Source organism: Gymnogyps californianus, chromosome 15 (genome assembly GCF_018139145.2).
Source record: "Gymnogyps californianus isolate 813 chromosome 15, ASM1813914v2, whole genome shotgun sequence".
In the NCBI taxonomy this organism is placed as follows: Eukaryota; Metazoa; Chordata; class Aves; order Accipitriformes; family Cathartidae; genus Gymnogyps; species Gymnogyps californianus.
The window spans coordinates 9,201,041-9,227,019 of record NC_059485.1 but is presented as its reverse complement, the minus strand read 5'-3'; the positions used below and the strand labels follow the sequence as shown (position 1 = coordinate 9,227,019).

General features: G+C 42.8%; 1 protein-coding gene across 1 annotated transcript; it reads right to left on the bottom strand.

Annotated features, from left to right (window-relative positions):
• Nucleotides 1–3,293: 3,293 nt before the first annotated feature.
• On the bottom strand, nucleotides 3,294–24,984 carry DCUN1D3 (defective in cullin neddylation 1 domain containing 3). Its single transcript, XM_050906024.1, has 4 exons — nucleotides 24,929–24,984; nucleotides 13,334–13,409; nucleotides 8,012–8,544; nucleotides 3,294–6,009 (listed from the first exon to the last, which is right to left on the bottom strand). Exons 3-4 carry the CDS (start codon nucleotides 8,440–8,442, stop codon nucleotides 5,526–5,528), a joined length of 915 nt encoding a protein of 304 aa, XP_050761981.1. The 5' UTR covers nucleotides 8,443–8,544; nucleotides 13,334–13,409; nucleotides 24,929–24,984; the 3' UTR covers nucleotides 3,294–5,525.
• Between the last annotated feature and the right edge of the window lie 995 nt (nucleotides 24,985–25,979).

The window sequence follows — 25,979 nt, the reverse complement described above, 5'->3', positions numbered from 1 at the left end:
GTGCTCCTTCTACCTATTGTCTCACACGTCCCCCCATTCTCTTGGAGTATGTGCCCGTACTGCTAGTGCAAGAGGTCACACCCCAAAAGCAGCCCTCAAACTGGAAGAAGAGTCTTGTAGCAATGGTTGCTACAGCATAGCATCTATTTGGGATTTGCAATGACAGTAATTGTGTTGTAGTTTTCTTTGGGGGAGGAAAGCAAGGGGGAGGAAAACACAGATGTGTTGCATGAGAGAGAGACACCACCTAAATGCACTAATGAATACAACTGAGCACTGAAGCCACTCTGGCACCTCCAGTACACTTGGGAACACTCCAGCTTTGCTCAAGCGTAAGGGTTTTATCCTGAGCAAGATTCTGACCTCAGGGAGGAAAAGGACATGTGTAGCCTTTACACTTTTGCAGCTCCCATCTTTGCTGGGTGTTACAGGTCCAGTCCAACATGGAACAAACCACAGTATTTTTAATCAAAAGAAAAATACACTCATGGCACTGCATCAGGTGGGTTCCTAAAGTTTTTCCAGGGCAAATGAAAAGGCTGATGGCTCCCTCTTGGGGAGCAGCTGCTCCATCTTCAATTTATTGTCAGTACAGGTAGCCTGATCCGGGAAGAGGATGCATGATGATAAAAGCCCGAGCCACATGCAATGTAGCTCTAGTCGGTCACTCTATTGCACTCCAAAACTAGCACCCGGGAGGACCGACACTTTTGTTTGCAGCTTGACTTGGCTCCCTTTCAAAGGGTCAATTGCATGCAGATTAAAAGCAGTATACCAAAAAGTATGGCAAATAGATAATACTTAACTTGGGTCAATTAAAAAAAAATAGATTACTCATCCAGGCATTAAATCCTGGGAGAAAAGGATGGTAACCTTAAACTATTCAAGTCTAAGAACAAGAGGTAGAGATACCTATGTACTTCATGGTGAAGGAGTTACAGCCTTCTGTCTTACAATCTCCTGTATTTCACTTCAGCTGGCAATATAAAACCAAAGATTCAATCTTCAATAGTCCAGAGAGAAAATTTTAACACTGGTGGTTTTGTTTGCACACAACAAAATTTAAGACTACGCTTAGCTTTCAATACTTATTTGAGAAAACGTTTATGTTTTGCTGTATTTTGAAACACTACCCTGAAGAAATTTGAGTTTCAGGTAAAGCATCTTCCTTTTTAATACAAAAGGCTAAATTCACATGCACACATTTCGAGCAGAGTGAGCTCAAGGGAAGAACTGAGTGCCCAATTTACCAAGGATCTTCCAAAAAAGGATCATACTGCAGAACACAAGGCTGCAAGACCCGGAAACTCACAATGACTATTATTTTCCTATGAATGGGAATGATGTAACTAGCCAACAAATTGCATCATGACTGAGGTGGCTATTAACTACATGGTGTTTCTTTAACTTTGCTGGGCTTTTTTTGGAAACAAGGCTTAGAACTGTAAGGACGATACTTATGTTGACAGTGTCATGAAAATACTAAGGTCACTAGTCAGTGCATAGCCGTGTCTGGGAACCGTGGGTGACAGGCTAGTCCTGGGATCCATGGGTTCTTCAGGCTCTGATGGACATGCAAGGAGTGAAATAAAAGTCACACAGGCAAAGCTGCTGCTGCCCCCAGCACTCTGAACGCCCCACCTGCCAGCCACCCTGCCCGCAGGAAGAGGGGCTGCATCTGTTTGCAACCAACCCCGAGTCACTCACTCATCGGCAGAGCAGGGTGAACTCATTTCATGCTCTCAGATGTGCTCAGCTGAAAAGCTGTAGTGGTTCAGAGGCTGATTCATGAGCAGATCTGCCGTGCCAGCCCGGGGAAGCCAGCGCTCGGCGGACCGAGCTGCCACAGGCTTCAGCTGTCTGATTTTATGCCACCTGCCACACCTTCATTTATTTTTCCTGTGGTCCTTTCACTACGATTGCACAGTATTAAAAAGCTATAATTCTCCATATAGAATAGCACCAGCAGCACGTAAACTCACAATTCAGTGTTCAATTAATTTCCTCGGTCATGTTTTACAGCCAGCTACGGGTGGAATCTTTCAAATCCTCACTTGAATCAATAAATAGTCTTTGACCTCAGAAATGCACCCACACAAGTAAAAATTAGCACAACTGAGCCTCCAGTTGATCTGGGAGCCAAATTTTAAAGGTGTTGCAAACTATAATATGGTGCAGGTGGTCAGGGTTTTATTACTAGGGACTAAAGTTTACAGGAGTTGTATTTCTTTGCGTATAAGGGAAGGCAATAAAATGCCACAGAGTGTGGATGTCAGACCAGTCTTCCAGTATATTACTATATCTATATAGTTATCTATAGTTATTTATCCCAAGTTGCAGCAGATTCACTACATGCATAATGTTTTCTAATGCATACTCTAATTACAAAAAATTAAATAGTTGCAATGGTTTCAAGGATTTCATTAGCATCACTGCTCACTACAGTCCTGTGCCCTACACAATAAAGATTTAAATTATATAAAAATGAAGAGCGAATGTATTTGGCCTGTTCCACAGATATTCACAGTTTAACCATTAAACAAGCATATTTTCAGAGGCTCCAATATTGTTAAAGACTTCTCAGAAACATGTACAAACCCCGATTCCCACACAGGTACACCAGCATTACAGAGCACGGTCTATTCTCGTTTAGGATCATAAAACCACCAGGCAATCCAAGGGGATGTCTGACGCCCTCTCTCACTTTCAGCACTGCCAAAGAGTTGCACCTTCAGCTCCTGGTTCAGGAGTTTACAACTGATACAGGTCTGGTTTGCATTCTGTAAATGGTAATTAAAAACCTGAAGTTAGGCTAAAAACAAATGGTACTTTGCTAGATAGATCATTTGGCTATTTTTGCAAGTATTCTACCCAATGGGTAGAGTTGCTCCTGCTAGGCGGAAAGCAGCAGAACAAGAGCAAGGCTGTCCTCTCGTACTGAAAGCACGGGACTTAAGCCACTGAGAACTGTATGTCCTTTCCCCAACAGGAAATAAGATTTTCCCTTCCTGTATATTCACCATCGCCATCTTTAAAAAGAAGCTGTATTACGTTTGACACACTAAAATGGCTAAGCCTTGGTGGGCTACAAATTGTTTTCCTTACTGCTATCCACACTCAGACCACAAGATAAACGCCTTCCTTAAAGAGCTCTATCCTTCATCCTTTGGAGCTGCTACAGTTTAGCGTATGAATCAGTAGCAGCTACTGCCCTTGAATATCCATTTGAATAGTTAGTTTTCACACTCTGGACATTTTAAAGTCCCTTGGGGGGGGGGGGGGGGGAAGAAGTGATGAACAAAGCATTTAATAACTGAATGAATGAGTAGTCTCAAACTTACAAATACAGTCTTCATTTACTATCAAATCAGTCTCCATTTGGAACTTTTGCTAACAAAGCAGCCTCTGTTGGGGAATTTTTTTTCTTTTTTTTGGAAAAAACAGCACCAGCAAAAGTCTCACCATAAATTCAGTTATACCAGCACAAGTGCTTTGGCCTGCTTTGTTCACCAAATCAGAATAAGGTTTTGCTGCCAAACAGTGCTTGTGCCATGGTAGCTTGGAAGGTTATAGTAGCAAGGACAAAGTCTGGGGTACATTTACCTATAATACAGCAAGTTCAGGGCTCCCCTCCTGCAAAGGGAGAGACTCAGCTGCATCTAGAACAACAACATTTGTTTTCCACAGCTTAACGCGTCTCCCAGCAAGAGCTTGCAGAAGCAGCATGGACCAAACTATCCTTTTATTAGATGAAAGAGATGCTATCTGTGGCTTGTGGGTTTGTTTTTAAACAGTTTTCAATACCCACATTTTGTTAGTGATTTATGATCTCAGACCCAAGCTATTGCATAGGCTGCGCACCAGCAAAGCCAGTGACAGAATTCAGGCAGATCCTCCTCCTCTCTCTGCTAACCCCTCTGGGGCACAGCAGATGTGCAAAGCATGCCATCCTGGATCCAGTGACAAGCTCGCCACTTAAAATCTGTTTCCCTTTAGCTTTAAAACCCTTCTATCACAAAAGCCATTAGATGCTATGGATGACTGTCCAGGTTTTTTTTGTTTGGTTTTGGTTTTTAATTGAAGCCATTTTATGATCCTGAAATGCAGCTCTGAAAATAAAAGGTGTGTAATGGAAGTGTATCAAATTCATTAAGCCAGTACTTAGCTCTATAGAAAGCCTTGGCAATCATTCCTTTTACCAAAAGGTGTAAAAAGTTGACATACTAAAATTAAAAAAGGTAGCATCAATAACCAAAAAAGTTTCAACCAGTGTTAATAAAACTCCCTTTAAGTCACAACAGTTTCAACAGGCAAATAGTCTCAATACAGGCATTGTAAAATAATAAATTGACTCCTATCCAAATATTATCAAATCAGTCTAAAAATGACTCATCTATACTGTTGTCATTAAGAACACATTAAGAATTCACTTTGTCATCAGATGCAGATATTGTTGCTCCAGAAAGTGTGGAGTATTAACTGCGATTTAGCAATTAAACATAGGTTTTAAAAAATTGGTTCGTCAATATTAATGCAAAAGATAGTTCCTTACATAGAAGTACTGTGCTTGCCAGACAAGTAAGATAATACTTCAGGTATAAATCAAACAAATTAAAGCAGAATTATACCACAGTTTTCCTTGAAGACTTAGGGTTTGTGTGTTGCTTCTGTCAATGTTTAGCAAACTTAAGAAGCAGAACCTTTGGTTCCTTTAGTCAAGTAAAAATATTCTCATGTAGCCACAAAAATACAACTTCCAGAGAAAACGGAAGTCCATCAAGAAGTCCACTTTCAATAAAACTGAGGTAGTACTGCTCTTTATTATGTGATGTGTAAGAGATTTAGATACAAATCATCATCTACCACTCAGTTGACTGACAGGTACAGTAATTTTATAAAACAATCCCAACATTTAGTTTGAAACTCCAAAAAAAGGAATGATCTGGACTCATTCACTAAGAGTTAGCTTAAAATGGGATTTAGCCATATTACAAAAAGCTGTTGCTTATGTTGTTTTTGAGAGCCTTATTACCAGGGGATTAATGCATTTATAGTTAACAGTTAACACTGTTGTTCATCTTGGTATAAAACCTTAAAATTATTACAGCCTAAAATTTCAACAATGTAAACAGCACTACACACAGTACAGACCTGCCCTGACAGATGTAGTATGAAAAACTTAATCTGGCACTGTATAATTTAGCAATGTTAATTTAACCTAACTAAAAAGATCTATATTGTGCAAGAAATATCAGACTTACTTATACTAATCTGAAGTCTTAAAAAAACCCCAAAAACACTTAACTTGTAGCCAGGGTCAAATATTTCAGGGCAAGAGTAAAAGGAATAACCAAAATTAAGAAAGTGCCTAAAACATGATACAGCATTTTAGAGCCCTTTCAAAGACAAGGCAGAAAAAGGTGTAAAGTAGAAAAATCTGGAGCCTCGGTAATTTCCAGAAACATCCAGAGTTTACATTTCGTGAAGGGCAACAGGTTGCTTTCGTCACTGCTGCTTCGACGCCGCTAAGTCTGTTCCTCCGCACACAGGCCCTCTGTGTCCGAAGACGTAATACATTTGGTTTCCTCTTCCTTTTTCCTTCGCTCCATTTCCCACTCCACAAAGGTATCGAAGAGACTCGGCCAGGCCTCGTCCTCACTGTAGTTGCTAAGGTCCGGTCCAATCACCTGAGTAAAATTTAGAAACATGTTCCACGTGTCCCGGGATATTCCCTTGATTCCTGAGGGGTTCTCGACTAGGAAGTGTAACCACTGGTCCAAAATGGGAGGCTTGTTTTGGGTGAAGACTAATTTCCAAAGGGCAATGGCTATTTCCCGATGTAGCGACCTCTGTCCTTCTTCAGAGTCCAGGCCGAACTGGAAGGTGAAACGATAGAGATCCTTGAATTTATCTTCCTGCTTGGCTTCATTTAAGAGGCTGGGGAACCTTGCACAAATGCTGTCAATGCTGTCTGCGTTTATTGCTTTGCAGCCTTCAAAAAACTCCTTCCTATTAAGCAAGAGAAGATAAATTAGCGCAAGCACTTCCCACCGACCTCACGTGCTGAACGCTTCTCATCTCCGTTCAGCTACATCACTTCGGAAGAGGGTTATCTGGACAAGACAAGGTGTGCTCTCAGCCCAGGTGGCACAAAGATTTTGGCAACAGGAGCTACTGGAAAAAGAGACGTTTCCAAGCGGTTCCTCATGTCCTGGGGAACCACATACACCCCTCAGATCTGCTGGGGCACTGTTAGCATTTGAAAGATTTTGCTGTCTGGCTTTCTGACTACCTGATACTATCACATCCAGTGCCTTTCATATTAAAAAGTGAAGAAAATTTACCACAGAAGAAATGCCAAATGTTTGAAAACACCACATTTACGCACTGAAGCACCATATATAAATGAGCTTGGTTCAATATTGCCCATGTCTAAACGCCCATGCTCTGGGCGAACTGTTCTCAAGGGACAGAGCAGTTCACTGGTGGCTTTCCTGTGGTTTTTGGTTGCTCTTCCAGCCTGCAAAATAAAAAGGGTGCCAACGGCAACAGTCAGCAAGGCACCTGCTGAGAGAATGGAAGAGAGCACGGCATCACTCAACACAGGCTACAACGCAACATATAAACACTGCTCGAAGCACCAGTCCTATACTAATTAGCCTACTAATAATCTGGCCACATGGGTAGATGGTTAGGTCTGATTTCTCTAATGCTTATAAGCAAGTATTATAACCAGCCAATATTAACCAAAGCCAGCAGACTCTGACGTGGGATGGGCTGGAGGGAAGACAGAGGTCGGGGCAGCGCTCAGAACAGAAGACTGCCTTGCTCTCCTTGATGGAAGAAGTCCATCAGCACCCGTATCACTGAGCGTGCCCTTAAACAAAGGTAACCTCTCACCACTCGATTTGCCCTCTCTAAGAAAATCAAAACGACGTTAATAAAACTCATTGTGGTTGTGCAGAATCACAGACGCTACTTGCAGTTCCTTTTCCACATTAGCAAATACCTGCGCCGTCAGCCTCTAGTAAATCCACATTTGCATTCCAGAGTAACTCATCCATTTGACACACACCCACATCCGCAAAGACTCTGAAGATCCTGGAAAAGGTCTCTGTGTTCAGTGCACAGCAGAGGCTTGGTTCAAGGCTCAGAACACCAAAGTAATTTTGAAAGTTATAAGCTGAGTAAAATTAGGTAGCATTACTCAAACCAATCTAGACAGACCAAAAAAGAAAAAATTCATTCTCTCTCAGTGAGTCCCTGTAGGAAGTCTTTACTTGCTCTTACCTGGACATTGATAATCAAGTGGGGGGGGGGGGCTGTTGTAGTTTTGGTTGTTTTGTTTTTTTCTGGTAAGTTTTAGCTGTTCCGTTGTTTCCTGTAGCATCACACATGCTATAAGCCTGCTGACTGACCCCCTTGTCCAGAAGGGCAGACAGCACTTTAAATACACTTGTCAGCCAGTATGAAACAGATACCAGTGTCAAAAACCTTGCATTTCCTTCCCTCTCTATGCTTTAACAGAATTACTCTTGGAAAAAGACATTAAGTATAACACTGGTTAGACAGGAACAATTCTTAGGAAGCAGTCTGTCATTCTTTCACAGAATGATAACAGAGTTGGTAGCAATTACTAAGGAATCTCACATTACTTTAAAGCGAAAATTAATTTCAGTGTCCAATCTCATCACCAAGATAATGCTGGATACAGTAAAACCGCTTTTGGTAAATCAAGAATAGATGAATGTCTACAGAATCTCACTACACTGTTCATCACTAGCAGCATAATACCCAAAACCACATTTTTGGGTCTGAAACCCACTGTGAGGGGAAGGGGAAAAGAGGACAATATAAAGCTTACCTTCTGCAGTGGTAGGAATTAATTTGATCAAAATGCAAGTGTTAGAAGAAATAAGTAAGTGAAGCTAATGAGGCTGTCTCTCCAACATACAGATGACAGGATATACTTTAACATATGAAAATAATTACAAGTTTTACAAGAACTAACCTTGTAAATTTGCACATGGTAGCAGCCTGGAATTTCCAAGCCAAAACTAGCACTTTAAATTCAGTGGGATCAACACAGAGGTCATTGCAAAATCGTTCCATTCCTTCTTCCAGTATGGCATCTTCCCGTTCATCCTTATACCTCCTAAATAACTCCCCGATCCTTTGGAGCGAAGATTCTTCTGCGCTGGAAACAGAGTCTTTCTTTGTATCTCCAGAAGATGTTGGAGGCTGACTAGACTCTACAGCAGCATCCGTTTTCTTTGTCCCATTCACAAGTATATCTCCTGAAGACTTCCCGCAAGCTGAACCATGGTCGTCTTTGTGGACTGCACTTCTCTTACTATGCGACTTGCTGCCAGATTCCCTTTCCCCATTTTTGCTGCCAAGGGTAGAAGAAGGATTCTTGCACTTCGTGACACACTGGCCCATGATGTTGCAAGCCCAGCTTCTAGAGCGGTCCCCTTGCCGTCGGACACCCTTGCAGCTGCTCTTCAACACATCTCACCATGCCATTAGCGGCAGTCAACTAACCTGAAAAACAAAGTCAAATTGCTGTTTCTCCACAAAGAATATTGTAAGTATTAAATGTGGGATAACATTTGCCAGTAAGAGACTGACTTCAGGATATTTAAGTTTTGCATACTGAAAAGGAGTAGTGTACAGAAGGTTGGCATATGCCATAAATTTCAGGCAATTTCAGGCTGTTTTACCTAGAAATCAACGCAGCTCACTCAGTGGCTGCAGTATACTAACGGATCCTAATAAAGGAAATTCCTAAAATTCTTACTGTAACATAGGTTACAAAGAGGTTGATTCATGTACAGGCTTCATCAAGACAGACTACTCTAACCCAGAAATATTTTAAAGGAAATGGTTTTTAAAAGTATACCCACATTTTATATATAGAATATAAATCCCTGAAACAAAGCAGTGGGGGGACAGGGACACTGATGGGACAACCTGGCAGAGACTTAAGCATTAGATTTAGACTGTACCTTCAGCAAATGCGCAAAAGGGGTTTGGGGGGCAGGGGGGAGTTTTGCGAGGCGGGGGGGGGGGGGGGGGGGAGTTGTGGGTTTGGGTTTTTTTTAAACAGAGTTTGGAATTTAGATATTTGTTCTTAAAACATACACAGAGCATGTTTGCAGAAAGGAGCAACACTTCATGCAAGATGGTGTTTAGGAATTATTCATTGTTTCAAGTGGGCTCCTCCCTTCAGGTAATGAGACAGACAGCGGGAGGGGGCCTTTTTAATGAAACGTTTTCAGGCAGACACACATGCAGATAAGAAGTAGTAATTCCAGTTCAGTTTTTTTAAAAGTCAAAACTAAAATGCCAAAATTATTTTATCAAACTCTTTTTATAAATCACAATGTTAAAGCCTTGCGTATTTGGAAAAGATATTTTACCCACAGAAAAGGTTTCTTAAATTTTCCATATTAAAACCAAACTAACACTCTGACACTATCCTATCAGCATGCAGCCACACCATGGACAGTCCATTTCTCAGAAACATCAACTCCAAGAAAGCAATTGCTTATCGTATTCCTCCTTTACCCACTTATTTGCGTTTCATCTCTGCTGTCAGTTAGGCAAAAGCCTCAAACATAAAAATTGGCTTTGCCTTGTCTGTGTTTACTGCTTCCAGGTCACAGAATTAGAACAAGAAATAAAAGAGATAAAAATTAAAAATGAAGAAATAAAATAGATGTCACATCAGTTTTTCTGTATTCTTTCTTGGGTAAAGCTCTTCTGAGACCGAACCCCTGTTTTAAGCTGTAAACCAACTTGGAACAGCAGTACCAAGTGCAGATGAATTCTCCAGATATTAGGATTACAAACATAAATCTTCTCTCAGCCATTATACCTGTTTTGGCAAAACAGCACATATATAGTTTCATGAGCAAAAAAAAAAATATTTTTGCCAGTACAACTACAACAGCCAAGATGCTGGTTTCAACTACCTGGCTTCCCTTCCCCTCCCCAATCCCCCTTCTTAAGCCCAAAACCCACAAACAAAACTATCAAAAACCTATTTTTAAGCAGCAGAAGGAACAAACATCTGGTACATCCTTTCATCAAACTGCTTTAAAGATGAACTTTGTAGCATCATTTTTATAGGCAAGTAAAAGTTCAACTTAATGTATTCAAGTATAATTTCTTATTCATTCGTATTTTAAAGGATTCATTAAAATACACATTTCCACATAAACAACCCAAAAGACAATTTCACTGGTCCTGAGTACCTCACAGCTCTTTGTGAATTGCAGAGTACAGCCTGGCACTGGTTCCTGTGCTGCCATGCGTCTGAGCAACATTGTCTTCTCTAGTCTACACCAGTCATTTTTTCATTACACCAAAACAAACAGGATATAATTAGGCAGTGTAAATTACTGCTTAGTGATTAACTCCCAGATACCAGCCTTCCTTTTTCTTTTTTCCCCTTTAAATTCATCAGAATTCAAATGCTCAATCTACACTAATTCTTGTTCTTCCATCAGTTTCTCAAAGGCAGCTAGCACTACTTTGGCTAAGTTTTTCTTTAAAGGGAAGCATGCATGTGAAGGAACAGAACAAAAAAAATCCTGAGTGAAAACTAGTATTAGAGTTTAAAGTAGAGTTTAGCTAGTTTATAAAACTTTCTGCTCAAACACATAACACCAATTATTAGCTGTTGGGGATTCAGAACATCTTTTCCCTTTTCCCAGGTTACAGAATAGCTGCTTATTAGTGAATGGTACGTTCCTCTAAACTAGCTGGTAGTAGTCAAATCACATGCAGCATAATGGACAGAGATGAATCCAATTCACTTTAGGAATCCCAATTTAAAATTTAAAAAAAAGACAGTTTGCAAGACTAATTTACATACTCTGTCCATAAATTCTCCTAACGGAAGTGATTCATGCTGTCGTGCTTCCTAAGCAACGGCTTGTATTAATGACAATAACAATCTAATATTCAAGTCTACAAAGTGACATCACCAGTATGATGAAATAGATGGGGTTTATTGTCATTTGCTGTCATGAAAAGACAGCATTACAATACACAGAGGGAAGGTCAGCCAGCATTATTAAACACCTGTACGTGAGGAAGTGTCCCAACAGCTGTTTCCGAAAACCACTGGAGAGCACAGTAACATTAACCCATAGAGTGCAAGCTAACCACATCTCCCGCAGCGTACCCCTCTAACAACCACGTTTTCTGTACGCCAACCTACTTGCCTGACAAGCAGCTGACTGCTGCTCCTGAACAGCCACTGCCTGGGCTCTGCTAGCACTGCTCTTCCCTGCAGTAACAGAGTTCTTCCTTCCTCCTCCCTGCCGAGGAGGTTTTCAGAGCACAATCCTACTCGTTATGAACAAACACTAGAAGATACTGAAGTACAGTTGCTGCAATTCCTCACTTTTCTACTACATGAAACTTGATGCCACGTGCCAGATACTTTGAAGCATTCTACCCCAAAAATAGCAAAACCAGCTTGGAAAAAAAAAAAAACTCAGACTGCATCCGCTGGCAGTTTGTGCATGTATCTGGTTTTGTAAGAGAAAAGTCTTTTGGCACTCCATCAGTTACCCTTTTATATAATGCCTTCACTGAGCTGGATCCACTTCACTTACTAGTCACCTCCGCTTCCTACATGACTCAGGTTTCAAGGCATGAAAGGAACAAGAGCCTCGGAAGGAGACAGAAACAAGTGGGAGAACTCGGCCCTTTTGTTAAGGAAGGCTGGAGAGAGGATCCAATTGCAGCATCAGGAGCTGCACTGAACTCAGTGTTCAAGGAGTATGAAAAAGCACTCTCAGAAAAGTGAACAGAGCTACCCATTTAACTGTAGAGCAAAGCAAATGCCATGTCTAGGTCATGCCAATTACAGTTAACTGAGCACAAGGACGTGCAGCGATATTTCTCCCAGCTGGATTGGGAACTACAAGTATAAAGTCCTCACGTACCCAAAATTTATACTGGATTGGTGGCAAAGCACCAATTCCCAAAAGGATCGGATCCCAAGAGCAAAATTACTGTAACAGGCTTGTACAATGTAACAGGGAGACACAAAAGGCAGCGCTGACGACTAGTTTTACCATTCTACTAAAAAAGATCAAAATTTAGGGCTAAGGTTGGAATGTACTCAGTGCTACAGGATGCAGTACTCCCAAAGAAGTTTGATTACTCAGACAAGTATTGAGCAATAACCTACAGTAAATATGAATCACCAAGACGCCCATGAGGCCATCTTCCACATAACAGGAACTGCAAAGCAGAGATCGACAATGATGTTCTCTGCTACTTTCTAGAAGGCAGTAAGCAACTGGAAACACAGGAAGACTAGTACTGGTGAATACAGCCAGTTAAAGGAAAGCCACCCTCTAAGAACAAAGGATGTGTAGAACCAATAGATTAAACAGAAAACCTAGAGAAGATTGGAAAGACCTTGCTAATGCTTGGTGGGGCGTTTTGTTTTGGGGTGGGGTTTTTTTTAGAGTTTTTTTGTTTTAGGGGGTTTTTTTAAGTGCCGTAAGGAAATCAGTTTTTCTCCATTTTCAAGCGACAAGATCACACGTAACCCAAGATTTGAAGGGAGCAAAACAACAAAGTGACCCAGTAATAATTCTCTGTCATACAAGCATACCATGGCAAAATTGAAAACGGCAGCACTGAAGTGGGGGAGAGCTGGCAGGAGAGAAGATGCAAAGGAAATATTTAAGTAATCCTGTATTTTTCTTTAAAGACCGACATTGTTGTAGTAATAGAAATTATTGGATATGTCCAGAGAATAACAAAACACAGCCAAGCATTATGCTGTTTAATAAAGTGTTGCATGAGAAGGTATTTACAATGACTTTCAAAACGCAGAAAGTATCAAGAGAGAAGAGGAAAAAACCCTCCACACATTCAAGACCACCTCAAAGACAAATTTAGGAAATCTCATAACAAAAGGGGACACAGCTCAGCCAACCATTAAATCCCTTCCCAAGCAGCAGTTCACTAGCTAAGGCAAAGACAACTTTGCTAGAGCTTAACTAAGCCTCAATCCAGCCTCAACTTTTCGCAAACACTTGAGCATAGCCTGTAACAATTTTGCAGAATTTCGCTATGCATTATCTAGCTTTTAGTGGACAGGGATACATGACTTCTAAACTAGCTGACAGCAGGGAACGGTATCATGGGTGCTCCGTCTTTTTCCAGCTCTAAACAGATACACACAGCTTTCCATTGGGGAGGGACAAGAGGATCATTGCAACTGCTGAACCACAAGCAATCACTGCTCTAACAGTTGATGCTGGGCAAGTAATCTTGTAAGCAAACATCTAATACTTACATAGTTTCAGCTACACAGGGAATCATTCCACCAGCTTCACAGCCTCCTTCAGGCTCCCTGGGTTCCACATGGAATGCTGTAAGACAAAAGACCACACAAATCTTTACGTTTAGGAGGGGCTATGAAAACCATGAAATGCACCAAATCGCTCAGAAGCGACTATGCATTTAATAAAACACTTCGTAGCCAAAATCCATTTGTTGAAAGAGTAATTTTATAAGACTACTTCACTTTTTGACTTATAAAGTAGCATTAACACCATTAACTCTGCATTGCCATATGAAACATAGATCAGGTACTGAATACAACAGACAAGTTCAAATGTTTGTTAGGAGTAAACACACACTTCCGGATATTTTTATGGCTTTCAGCATGGGAGAGTTAATTCCTCATTTCATGCACTCAAAGCAAAACAGAGGACATGCTATCATTGTCAATGCATGTTAGCTAAGCGGCTGTTTAATCTGTGAATGCCAGACAGCTGCTACCTAGCAAAGCGTAATTTGGGTCTAGAAAGTAATGCTCTTTTTTCATTCTCTAGCACATTCTTTTCCATGTTTGTTTTCCCATGTTCGGTTGAGCTGGCTCAACTTCATTTCTCTTAAATTCCCAGCTCTGCTATATAACTACGAAGCTCTGAAGAGAAGATGACAGACAAAGGTATGACTGGTTTGTGTAGCAAGAGCTACAACCGCAGCACCTAGTCAACACCTCTGTTTGTATCTGATCTAGGGAAAAAAAAAAAAAAACCAAGAAAGCTCTGGCAAAGCTCCTCTGCTCTACCATACTAACGGAAACACTAAAACGTCTTGTTTTTACAGCTCTTAGTACATCTAGGGAGCAGACAGGTGATCAAAAGCTGCCTTTCTGCATACTTACTTTTTACGAGACCTACTTCTTAGGAAACAAGTGGGCACATTAGCTTGTTCAGTGCTTTCTTCAGTAGAAAGTAGGGAATGGATGTAGAAAGACAACCATGAAACAAGTTCTTACCGCACATGCCAATCTCCACATAAGTTGAGTTTTCCCCAAACTTGAGACCTATACATGGATTAGGACAAATTTGACTGACAAATAAAACCTAGTTCAGATTAAAGCTTTTACAAAAGTTTTTAAAAGCCCAGGGAAACAGGCATCCAAAACACCTCAAAACCCCTAGAAACTGTGGAGTGGTACTTTTGCCCATAATACACACACACGGAGCAAAAACGTACCTCCGCTGAACCATTTTTAGGTATTTACTTTCGAGAGGGATAGTCCAAAAAGGCTACTTCACTGTGGATTTATATCCTCCACTTCCAAACCTCATCTTCCGCACAAACAACAACCCTTTTGCCCCCACTCCCGACAGCCTCACAGCTCTTTTAGCATACACTCCTGCTGAAAGGGCCGCGCTGTGTGGGTGCAGAGCCACCAGCCAGCTTAAATGTGTACGGGAACAGAAGAGTTCCTGCCTCTCTTGGGGTGGAAGTACTAGCTTGGATTTCTTTCTATTTGACCATAGCATCCCATGAATTTCAAGAATTTAAGAAAATGTAATATCTGGCACTTCTATGTTAATTTCTTTTGGCCCCCTGCAACTAAGTAATTCCTTTTATAAATGATCGGGAGAGGAAAGAAGAGACAGGAAACACACAGGGCGCTGTGCAGCCTCATTCCCCCAGGAGCCTGCTTAAATAGAGGAGAGGCAACATCTTACACTCCACATTTTAAAAACCATTGTCATGGCAACTTTATGCAACAAACTTAACTACTTTTCAAACAGATTTGTATTTCTTTGGAAGAAATCTATGATCCACCAAATCTACCTTTCCAGTTGACTACAGCGCACACTGGAAGCAAACACTTATTTCAAGTTCAAAAGAAGCTGAATCTGATGGAGTTCAGCCCTACCCAGCAAAAGCCAAACTTTTTCAGGTTGTTTGAAGTAGTTTCCACGTTGGCTGACCTGTACACACACACACACACACACTGTCTGGAGCCAGGAGACAGAAATTTTAACATCTGTTAGAACCGCCAGCTACAATTCTTCCCCCATTCTTACTACTTTTATTCTGCCAAGTTGCCCCTTTCACTTTTTTTTTAATTTTTAATGTAGTAGCAAGTGTAAACTTCTGTGACAACACAATTATGGGATGTGGAATAAAAAGTTAGTATGAGTTAGGAGTTAAAAAAACAAGCTCTTCAAGTCTGTATTTAAAGGCTATCATAGCACAGCAATGCGTTGTGGCTGACTTAATCCTAAATCATGCAAGGTGACTGCGGCGGGGGTGGAAAGAAGCATCAACACTTTTGTGGCACAGGTTTTAATTCAGTCCTTGGGTCAGGGTTGCAAGGTATAGCCATATGCTACGATCACCAAGCATCCCCCCTTGCTGGCGCAGGAGGAGCATCACGCTACAGTAACTCAGAAAACAGCCTGCATCGTTCCTTAGCAATCCCACTCAGCAGTCCACCGGGAAAACAAATAAATGGCGTGCACCCTCGGGATTATGGAGACCTTTGTTTTGCTCACCTGCCTCTTTTTGCACCTGTGTCTGACTCCCCCCTGTGACTTCAGCTCTCCTGAGCACTGGTGCACAGAGGATCACACTGCAGAACACTGCAGCGCCAAAGCTGCTATCACCCTCAACACTTGTCCTCACCAGCTCTTGCAGGGGTAAGAGCTGACAGCGTTCTCACAAAAGGCAACTTTCTTTGCTTTTCTGTGGGGAACCAGTGAAGAATTAGTGATATCGTTTCCCTCTTCAATAGGCAGAAATTGAGAGGATCAACTCTGCACGTGGAAGATTTTACTGTGCAGTTAAGAGTTTTATACTACACCACCAAAGCACTTGGTGCGTAAGATGTTAAAGCACAAACAAAGCTTTGGTCAGCAAAGCCATCATGTTATGGAAACTGCTTATTTCAAGTCATAACCTGCAATGAAACTTTCTTAGCAAAACCACCCTGACTCCAGCACAATGGGCACATTATAGGCTTTCATTAGCCCAGAAGACACCTCACCACATCCCTAACCAAGCGCTGTGCTAGCACCAGTTTGTCACACAGATCTGCTCCGCACCTCTGCTGCAGAAACACATTTATGCAAAGTTACTTAAGAGGAAGTCTAAAAGCAGGAAAGTCCTGCTGCAATTAGTTAAAATGAATTATTAGTTTGTCAGGCTTCCTGCAGTTCAAGCACCTTTCAATGAACTACTGCCAGGTTATGATTTTGGGGGCATACAGATGTGAACTTTGTCAATCTGTTCCAAATCAGGATAACAAACTATTTCTGATTAACCTCGCTTTGAGCTTTGGAAACAAACCAGATTTCTAAATCTGATCAAACTGGGTAAAGTCGTCTCTACAGAACACACCTGTACCAGAGCAGAAGCTAGTTATATAGACGCATGAAAAGGGACCATGCAGAGTTTTGGCTGCCACTTGGCAGAAGGCTAAATGGCAGTCAATTGGAAAACCAAGCCAGACAACGCATACATTAGAAGCTTGAATACTTCCTCAAATGAGATGTGGACTTCTTTGAGAAAGACGGTACTGGAAAGGCTTAACTAGTTTGGAAGGGAAGAGAGGGGCAGGTACAAAAATATCTAAAAAAAAATTCAAGTAACAATAGATTCAGAAACTGCTTCACCACGTCTATGGTCCATAATGCTGGGCCAGCTCTCAGTGCCAAGAACCAGAGCTATCACCAAACCTCTTCCTAGAAGCCCCACAGTTGCCAGGAAGCAGGCAAAAATCTGTTAACAACTGCACCTCGACGTGGTGTGCTCTCACTTCGAGTCCAGGGAGATTTTTCCATTCAAGACTCTGGGCAGAAGAAACCCGCCTTCTGCACTCTTGAAGAACACCCTACTAAGACACAGGGCATGACACCACATTTCATGTTCAAACTCCAACAAGTAGTCTTAAGAAAAAATGGAATAGACGTTTCAGATCTGTAGTTCACCGTGTGCAGCTAATTATACAATGTTAGCTTAAGAAAAAATGAATAATACTGTCAAAAAAGATAGAGAAAGCAAGAGTAAAGGCACCTTACTACTTTCTCTCATGGAAGATACATTCCTTAAGCAGCTTTTTCAGCAGACACACATGCATCATTCCTTGAATCCCTCCCTTTCTTTTACACTCTCTAACCACACAATATCCTACTTACCGATTACTTCTCATTGTTGTTCCACTTCGCCCCATTAAAAAGTTTTAAATCCTTTCCTATTATGTGCTTCATCCTACTTTATTAGGTGAGTGGAATGATTTGTTAGGATTATTGTATTTTCACAGAGCAAACCCAAGTCCAGTTAGCTAAATAGCATATAATCTTAGAAGGGTGCCTTCAGGTGCTTCTGTAATGTAAATAAATTAATGAACTAATTCACACAGCAGCAGTACTTGTTTTGAGAAGTCTATTTAGGCTACAAGCAAGACAACGGGCAGAGGGGAAATCAAGACAGCCAAACAATGTGGCTCTTCAAGATCACGCCATCAGTTTTCAGTAAAGCTGAAAACAGAACCCCAACTAGATTCCATCCGATTCCCTACCTCATACATACTTAGACATGAATAAACTCGTTTATGTCAATGCACATAACTCAAACCCTGGATGGGTTCGAATCTACCACCTTCAAAAAACTAAGATTTGGTCACCAAGCAATTCATCTCCATCCATCTAAAACCTATCAATCTTCCCCCTCTCCCGCAAGATCCTTGTCAAAGGCCATACAACTCTCAAGGTCCAGCACTTACAAAAAAGCAATTCATCATCTAATGAGGGTTTGTGGGTTTTTTCCCTTTAATGTGCAAAGGGTTATAAAAGAATAATCCTTCAGTATTTTTCCAGGGTACACTGTAACTTTTGCACAGCATGACAGACCTTTAGCACCTCTGTATGTATCATGAATAATTAAAGCAGCACATGCCAGTGGGAGAGCTACTCTGTGCTCAGACACAACCGGTTCACATCTCTACAGCAAAACTGCAGATTATGGGACCAACAGAAACCATGACCCTGAGATATTTGACACAGATGCATCCCGCTGTAAGCATCTGAAAGTAGCTGTGCTACAAATATTTACCTTACTCTGTCTCAGTCAATTCCTTAAATTAATCTACGGAAAACTGCAACTATCCTGTAGCCAAACCAGAATAACTTTGAAAAACCACCTCGGTCTACAATCCGCTCTGCAATGGAAAAAAACATTTACTTTTAAACTGAGCTAAGTGTGCACAGATTTTCTTTTGCACCGCATTCAGCTAGCAGACTTCACCTTGAAGCGGCTGAGGCACCTTCATCCATTACATCAGCTGAATATAATTCAGGTAGATATCAAGTGATTCCTGTTATAATATGATATGCTTTAAACTAACTATAATAAGTGAATAACTTTATATTTCTTACTGCTCTGAACAATGCAGAAAACACATCAATCACATAAAAAAAGGAAGTCCTTCCAGCAGCTCTGGTTAACAGTGTCCCATCTCCAGCACAAAGCAGCTGTGAGAACCGTGACCCACAAAGCCGCCTAATAGGGTAGCAAAGGGACAAGTCTAAAGACTTGCCATACCACCTCATAAGATCACTTCTGACAGCAGATGCTCATAAGGAGTTTACAGAAGGCCTGCTAGCCATCTTGGTAAGTGTAACATAGTTTACAGGCTGCCAGCCAAAAGAATCACTCATTTCACACAGTTGTGTAGGAACTTCATTACCAGCTGACCATGTAAATACTGGAATCATATTGAAGTTCTGTACAAAGAATTGTTCTAAGTGAAAGGACTGACATCTGAAAGTGCTTTAAGAGCATACGCTTGATTTTTAAACTGACTGCAGTTTTTAAAGCAGAAAATACACAAAGCCACCTGCAGAGACCCTAGTTCTCTCTACTGATTTGAGTCCTGACTTCCCTATTGTCGTGGCTTAATGCCAGCCGGCAACTAAGCACCACGCAGCCGCTCGCTCACTCCCCCCACCCAGTGGGACACGGGAGAGAATCAAAAAAAAAAAAAAAAACCTCGCAGGTTGAGATAAAGACAGTTTAATAGGACAGAAAGGAAGGAAAAATAATGATAATAATAATACTATGACAATAATAATACTAAAAGAAGTAGAATATACAAAACAAGTGATGCACAATGCAATTGCTCACCACTCGTTGACCAATGCCCGGTTAGTTCCCGAGCCGCGATCCCCCCTCCCAGCCAACTCCCCCAGTTTATATACTGGGCATGATGTCGTACGGTATGGAATATCCCTTTGGCCAGTTTGGGTCAGCTGTCCTGGCTGTGTCCCCTCCCAGCTTCTTGTGCCCCTCCAGCCTTCTTGCTGGCTGGGCATGAGAAACTGAAAAATCCTTGACTTAGTATAAAGACTACTTAGCAACAACTGAAAACATCAGTGTGTTATCAACATTATTTTCCTACTAAATCCAAAACACTGCACTATACCAGCTACTAGGAAGAAAATTAACTCTATCCTAGCCAAAACCAGGACACCTATTACAGTGAATGACACTAACACTTCACACTGTACAAAGGATGCTGCAGTATTTATATGTTAACTGTATCAACAGCTTTAAAGGAGCTCCTTTGAGTACTTGAACTTAGATCATCAGTTATAACAAAGACTCTCAGCTCTCCTTGAGAAATCTGGTGGCAGCTTCAACCAACACACACATTTTGTTAATAAGTTTTCACATATCCTTGATTTCACTTGATGTCCTGTGTCTCATGAGATGTGTGTAGGTATCTATCCTGTGCTTCACGAGACATAATCACCAACTCCAAGCACAGGTAACTGTGCTTGAAGCTGGTATACATCAGACCTTTGGCACTTCCAGGCTGCCCATTTCTGTGCTGATCCAGAGTACGCAAGGCTTTCTGTACAGACTCATTTGCAATGAAAATATTGAACAGTCAGCACATGACCAAAACCAAGTTCTAGGACATTTGTGTTTGTGAGTCTATTGCTAAGCTACACACGCCTCCCATAATCATAGGTGTTAAGATTATTTTTCTCCCTCCCTTTCAATTTTAAAACCAAAGGGTAAGACTGACTGCATTAGATGTTTCAAAGTTGCAGAAGGAAAAGTTGTATTACACTAAAAAAATTCCAAGAAAGAACTAAAAATGGTCATTTTCTGCTACTACAGGGATGCAAAAATAAGACTCTGGTATTTTTCAGGAGCACATAATCATTTTGGTGTAAAAAACCCACTTATGTTCACTAAATAGGAAAAGTGAGACAACAAATAACTATGACTGTCATACTGTCTTTGGCAGTCTGACTTTCTGGGAATAACAAACTGTGACAGGAGGTCAGTAACAGCATTCTCACATTTTGCTAAGTAAGTTTTGTCTTTCACAAACCAGATGTCACAGACAGAACAGCGTTTATAACTATACTTTCCAAGACACCAGAAGATTATACTAGCTCATTCTCTTTACTGGAATCCTGTCTCACCACCTATGCTTTTGTTGGTTTCTCTACAATATTCCTACTTCTGTGAGAGAGTTCTCTAATACTTACAGCTAAGTAGTCCCCTAACTGTCACTCTTCTAGTAGCAAAACATTGCAATTAAATAATCTTTACCTAAAATCCAGATTTTCTGCTTCCTTCAAGACGCAGATCATCAGACTGGAGAGCTGCCCCTCAAGACACATGGATAAAATGGAGACATAACGAGGCTAAATGGGTTAGTTCTCAGATTATCTTTTAGCCGAGAAGCTTTGATTCACTTTCTCTTCCCCTGTTTGCTCTGTTCTGGTTAACACTGAAATCAGAATGTAAAACCATCATCAAACTGTCACACCAAAGCGACATGTGACAAGGAGAACCTCCTTATGTCACCATAAAGAAAACTGGTATTTGTGCAAGGGAAAGAAGAGCTCGCCTTCGGTTTGCCTACCACCATCGCCACTGGGGCTCTCAGACTTGCTCACCGACAGCCAGTTACCGATAGCTGAGCAGTTCCACAAAACCTTCTCATGAAAGGGTGCAGTCAAGGTACAAACGAACGATGGGAACACATCTGCAAGTCTTGGCTTTTCTGATCACTCCCTGGGAAGGCTTCAACCCAGATCTGTAATTACCTGACTCAAACTAGAGTCAAAAGAAAGGCGGGGGGAAGAAGAGAGATAGCTGACTGTTTCAAAAGACACGCTTGAGACAACTTACTGTATAGAAGGCACTGAGAAAACTAGCACAGACAGTTTACTCGTGTCATATGTTTACGGGGGGTAAATTGCAGGTGGCTCTTTACCAGAAGGCAACATTTGCCTTGAACATTTGCCATGAAATTACCATTGTTTCGAGTCAAGTTACTATGTCATTACTGCTGAATAACTTAGAGTCAAGTATACAATTAATCCATGTCACCAATGCAGATAATCTGCAAAACATTACAGCCATTTAATCTAGTATTTTTAAAAGGAGGAACGGGGAGGAGACAAAAGAAATTATTAGACTTCCAGTAACCAGAAGACAAAGCCTATTAGTCAGAGGCAAATAGAGGAAAGGAAGCCAGCGAGATAAGATGCAGACCCCTAGGGATAAGCAGCCAGAGAGAAGGAGCTCAGTCGGGGAATTCTGATGAAGGCTGTTAAGGGTGTTCCCTTTTATCTTCTTGTGACAACCAAGTCCCTCAAGTGTTTACAGATTGTTCTTTCAGTCTCCAAGAATTCTGGCTACCAATCTTCAGTTCTTTCTTTATTTTTAAGAATGAGGATGAAAGAAAGGGCTGTTTTTCTAACATCCCATGCCTTTATTTTCACAGTCTCTTCTTACTCAGAGCAGAGTTTTCCTGTTACATTCACTACTACAGGCCCATGTGCCTAATGCAACAATAACATTGTTTCTGCACTTTGCAAGTTCTTACAAACTGCCAAAACCCCACCACGATGGATTTTATAGTGCTTCAAGGCTCCAAGTTAAATTTATCAACACTTCCCCAGCACCAATAAAGAAAACCAAATGCTACAGTGTGGGACAGTTCTGAGCAGTACTGGGGGACTCACACTCCTGCCGACTTGCAGCTGTGCATCTCTTTATATCCAAACCACCTTTACATCATTTTCTGCCATGAGGAAATGCAAATTTAGAAGAATCATGTCTATCCCCCATTCTTCCACCCCCTTTGCATCTACTTTATATTCCCCTGCCCCAATACACATAACACAGGATTTTTTCCTGTTCCTTAAGCTGAACCAAAGAAAGCAGCAGAACCAAGCCTTTTCCTCATCTACACACAAATTTGTCAAAACAAGTCCCTTTGTCTTAGAAGTCTGTCAAACTGTCTGGCAGACTCTCTTGCTCAATATAGACTTCTTTAACTAATTTCAATGACAGTCTTCCAAAAGAGTTGTTCTTCGTTTTCTCTCAAAGCCACCCCTTCAGTTCATCTGATCACCTTTTTTTAATACAATTCACGCTAAATGGAAGCAAAATGTAATTATGAATGAATTTCCAAGATCAACAAATTGTAAGAACTACTGACACAAATCAGTTAGAATTTTCTATGAACACAACAATGTTCAACTCCAAAATAAAGCAAGAAACTGTGCAGAGAAGGTACCTAACCCAGCCTTAAAGATCCAGGAGCTGATTACAGATCATATTGCAGGCTATTAGTCTCAAGATGAAAGCACTTTAAAAAGCATCACATTGAGCAGCCAAGTAGTATCAAAGCTGTAAGTTCCTCCATTAATAGTTTTGTGACATTTTTTAATGATTATAATTATTCATGCCTGCATATAACTTGCTATTAGGAAATAATCAGAATTTTAGAAATCATTACAAGAGCTGATATTTGCAGCAAGTTTGTAAAGCCAGTTGTGCTTTGCAAATCTGAACTAATTCAACACAGATCACAAGCTCTCCTTTTTCTGCTGATGTGCAGAAAATCTTTGCTTTAGACTGCATGCTGCCTTTCATGTAAAGGGCTATGAAGGTTTTCTACAGATCACTAACACACACCTGTGTGGGAAAGATTTTAAAGACAAACTACAGAACTGACAAGAACACGAAGTCAGATTTCTTTACTTTCACATGCAATCTTAACCAAGGGACTATGTTTCCTTTTCTGAGGATTATCTCTTACCAGGGAAACATGCAGCAGTGTTCAGATGCACTGGAGAAACACCAGTACTCAGTCATTCTCTCTTCCCATTGCTAGCCCAAATAAAACACTAATACCGTAGTTACACATTAACTGTTTAACAAAGAGGGTCTTAAACAGATAATAAGAACGTGTTTAGAAGAGATGTCTTGCGACCAACTGTTGTCCCAAAAAAAGACAGACCATGCAGCACAACTGCAACTGCCAGTGAGGCCTGTCTGTAATTTTCAGAGGTAAGGCAGTTCTGTGCTTTTTGTTTGTACAGATATACCCCTTTTTTCAGAGCGCTTAACCTATTACCCCTTTAAATTATGCGGCAGACATTACCATTTAAAACAAAGTTACCAGCTGTGGATCAACGCTGTATTCCGATACTTGGCATCAGACTGTTCAGTTATCAATGGAACATTTTGAAGGACAGCATATCAGCAGTGTTAACTACTTAAAAGATAATCGATGATTCTTTCCAGCAACAACAGCACTAATAGGAAAGGCATATTCTTTCAACCGATATTTGCTTGAAACACTGATTATGCAAGTTACAATTTAAGTTGTTATGAGTGGCTTATTAGTACCACCATAGCCCCAAAGAGTGATTAACACAGACTGCAGCTTTCACAGGACGGGTAAACATACTCAGGAGAGGGAGTGAAAGCTGAAGTAAGAAGAAAAGTGGCTGTGCAAAGGTGGTATGTTCAGATTACGAGCGCTACCTTGGAAATAAATTGCTCTATGTTTTATCTCTCTGTCTTTTTCCTGAGAACACTGTGAATATACACCTTCTAGCGTTACATGTGTAAAGGCTGGGCACGAAGAGTATTTGAACAAAGCAGCTGATCTCCTCAGCCCTGGAGGGGATGCGGTGCTGCACGCAGAGAGGTGGTTTGTCAAGAAACGTTTTAGGATCCTGCAGACGGCACACACCAAAATGAAAAAATAAGAAAAAAAAAAAAAACCCAACCCGAAGTGAGCCAGCACCATTACTTGGGGCACACAAGTTGGTGACGGGCAGGCTCGGCTCGGCGGCACCCTGCGCTCCGCGCCTGCTGAGCCGCTGCACCGGCCTGCACCGAGCGAGACCGAATAAACACCAACCGGAGAAGCGCCCCGGACGGGACCGCCCCGCGCCGCGGCACCGGGGGAGGCTCCGGCTCCCGGCCGGGCACGCCGGTACCGGCGGGCCGTCCCGGCGGCTGCCAGCCCCGGGGCCCGGGCAGGCTGCGGCTCCGGGGGAAGCCCACCGTGAGGGGCAGCGGCGGCGGCGCGGGGCCCCCAGCGCCCAACCGGCCCTGGCGGGGCTGAGGGGCAGAGCGGCGGCCCCCGCCACGGCCGCGGCTGCCGGCCGAGCCCCGCAGCCCGCACCGCCGGCCGAGCCGAGCCGAGCCGAGCCGAGCCGAGCCCCGCGCCGCTCCCGTCGCCGTCCCCCCCGCCCGCGGCGCCCGCAGCCCGGCGCGGACGGGAAGAGACATGGTCCAATTCACTCACCTCCGCGGCTCCCTGCGAGACTGCCTCCCTGCATCACTTCCGGGGGTGAGCAGTCAGCTGGCGGCGGCGCCGCGCGCCGCGCCGTGACGCAAGGCGGCGTGCCTGACGCCGCACGCACGGTGAGGGCAGGGAGGGCAACGGGTCACCGCCTCCCTCGCCCACCGAAGCGGGGGGACGGGGCCTACCGGGGAGGAACCGCCGCACGAAGGCGGGGAGCGGGGCCTCGGCGCGCTTCTTCCCGAAGGTAATGCGAGGGGAGCGAGGGCGGGCAAGGCGACACGCAGGGAAGACGGAGGGGAGGGGAGAGGCTGGAGGTTTGGGAGTTTGGCCAACCCCCTCCGCTTTAGGCGTTGGTTCCGCCCGGCTGTGGGGGCAGTGCCGCCCCGGCCGCCAGGGGGCAGAAGGGCGCCCGCGCCTGCAGCGCCCCCCGGCGGCCGGGCGGCTCCGGGCAATGGCGGGGGGGCGGCCAGCGCCATCTTAGCAGTGGCGCCAGCCCTGTGTGGGGCACAGGATGCGGAAGAGTGCCAGGCCCCACAGCCACCCTGCTGTCACCCTCAGTGCCACTGCCTGCCCTGTGCTGCGTGGCTGTAGCCTTTGCCGGGGTGGGCCTGACCCCCAGAGCGAGGAACGTGGCAGCCTTGCTGCCCAGCCAGTCCCTGTGCCTGCCTGATGACACCAGTGGCTACAGGAATGGCTGTGGGATGGCCCAGCTCCCAGCTGGTGTGGAGAAGGTCCTGTGCATAATGAGTCCTGAACGTCTCACCTGGGCCTGCAGTTGCTGCTGACCTGGAGCTCATGTCAGGGAGGTGTCCTCCCATCCCATCACCATCAGGCCTGAGGGTCCTCTCCCCACAGAAAGCGGGAGAACACTCCGGGACAGATGGAGCGGCACTTCCCCTGACCCTGTGTTCCTCTGCCCTTGTGCTGTCTGTGAGGCAGGAGGCTCCAAAGGCTGATCCATACACCATTCAGGAGAGTCTAGTGCAAATACTGTGTGAGGCTTTGTTAGCAAAACTCCCAAATTTGAATGGGATTCACACACTTCATTTCA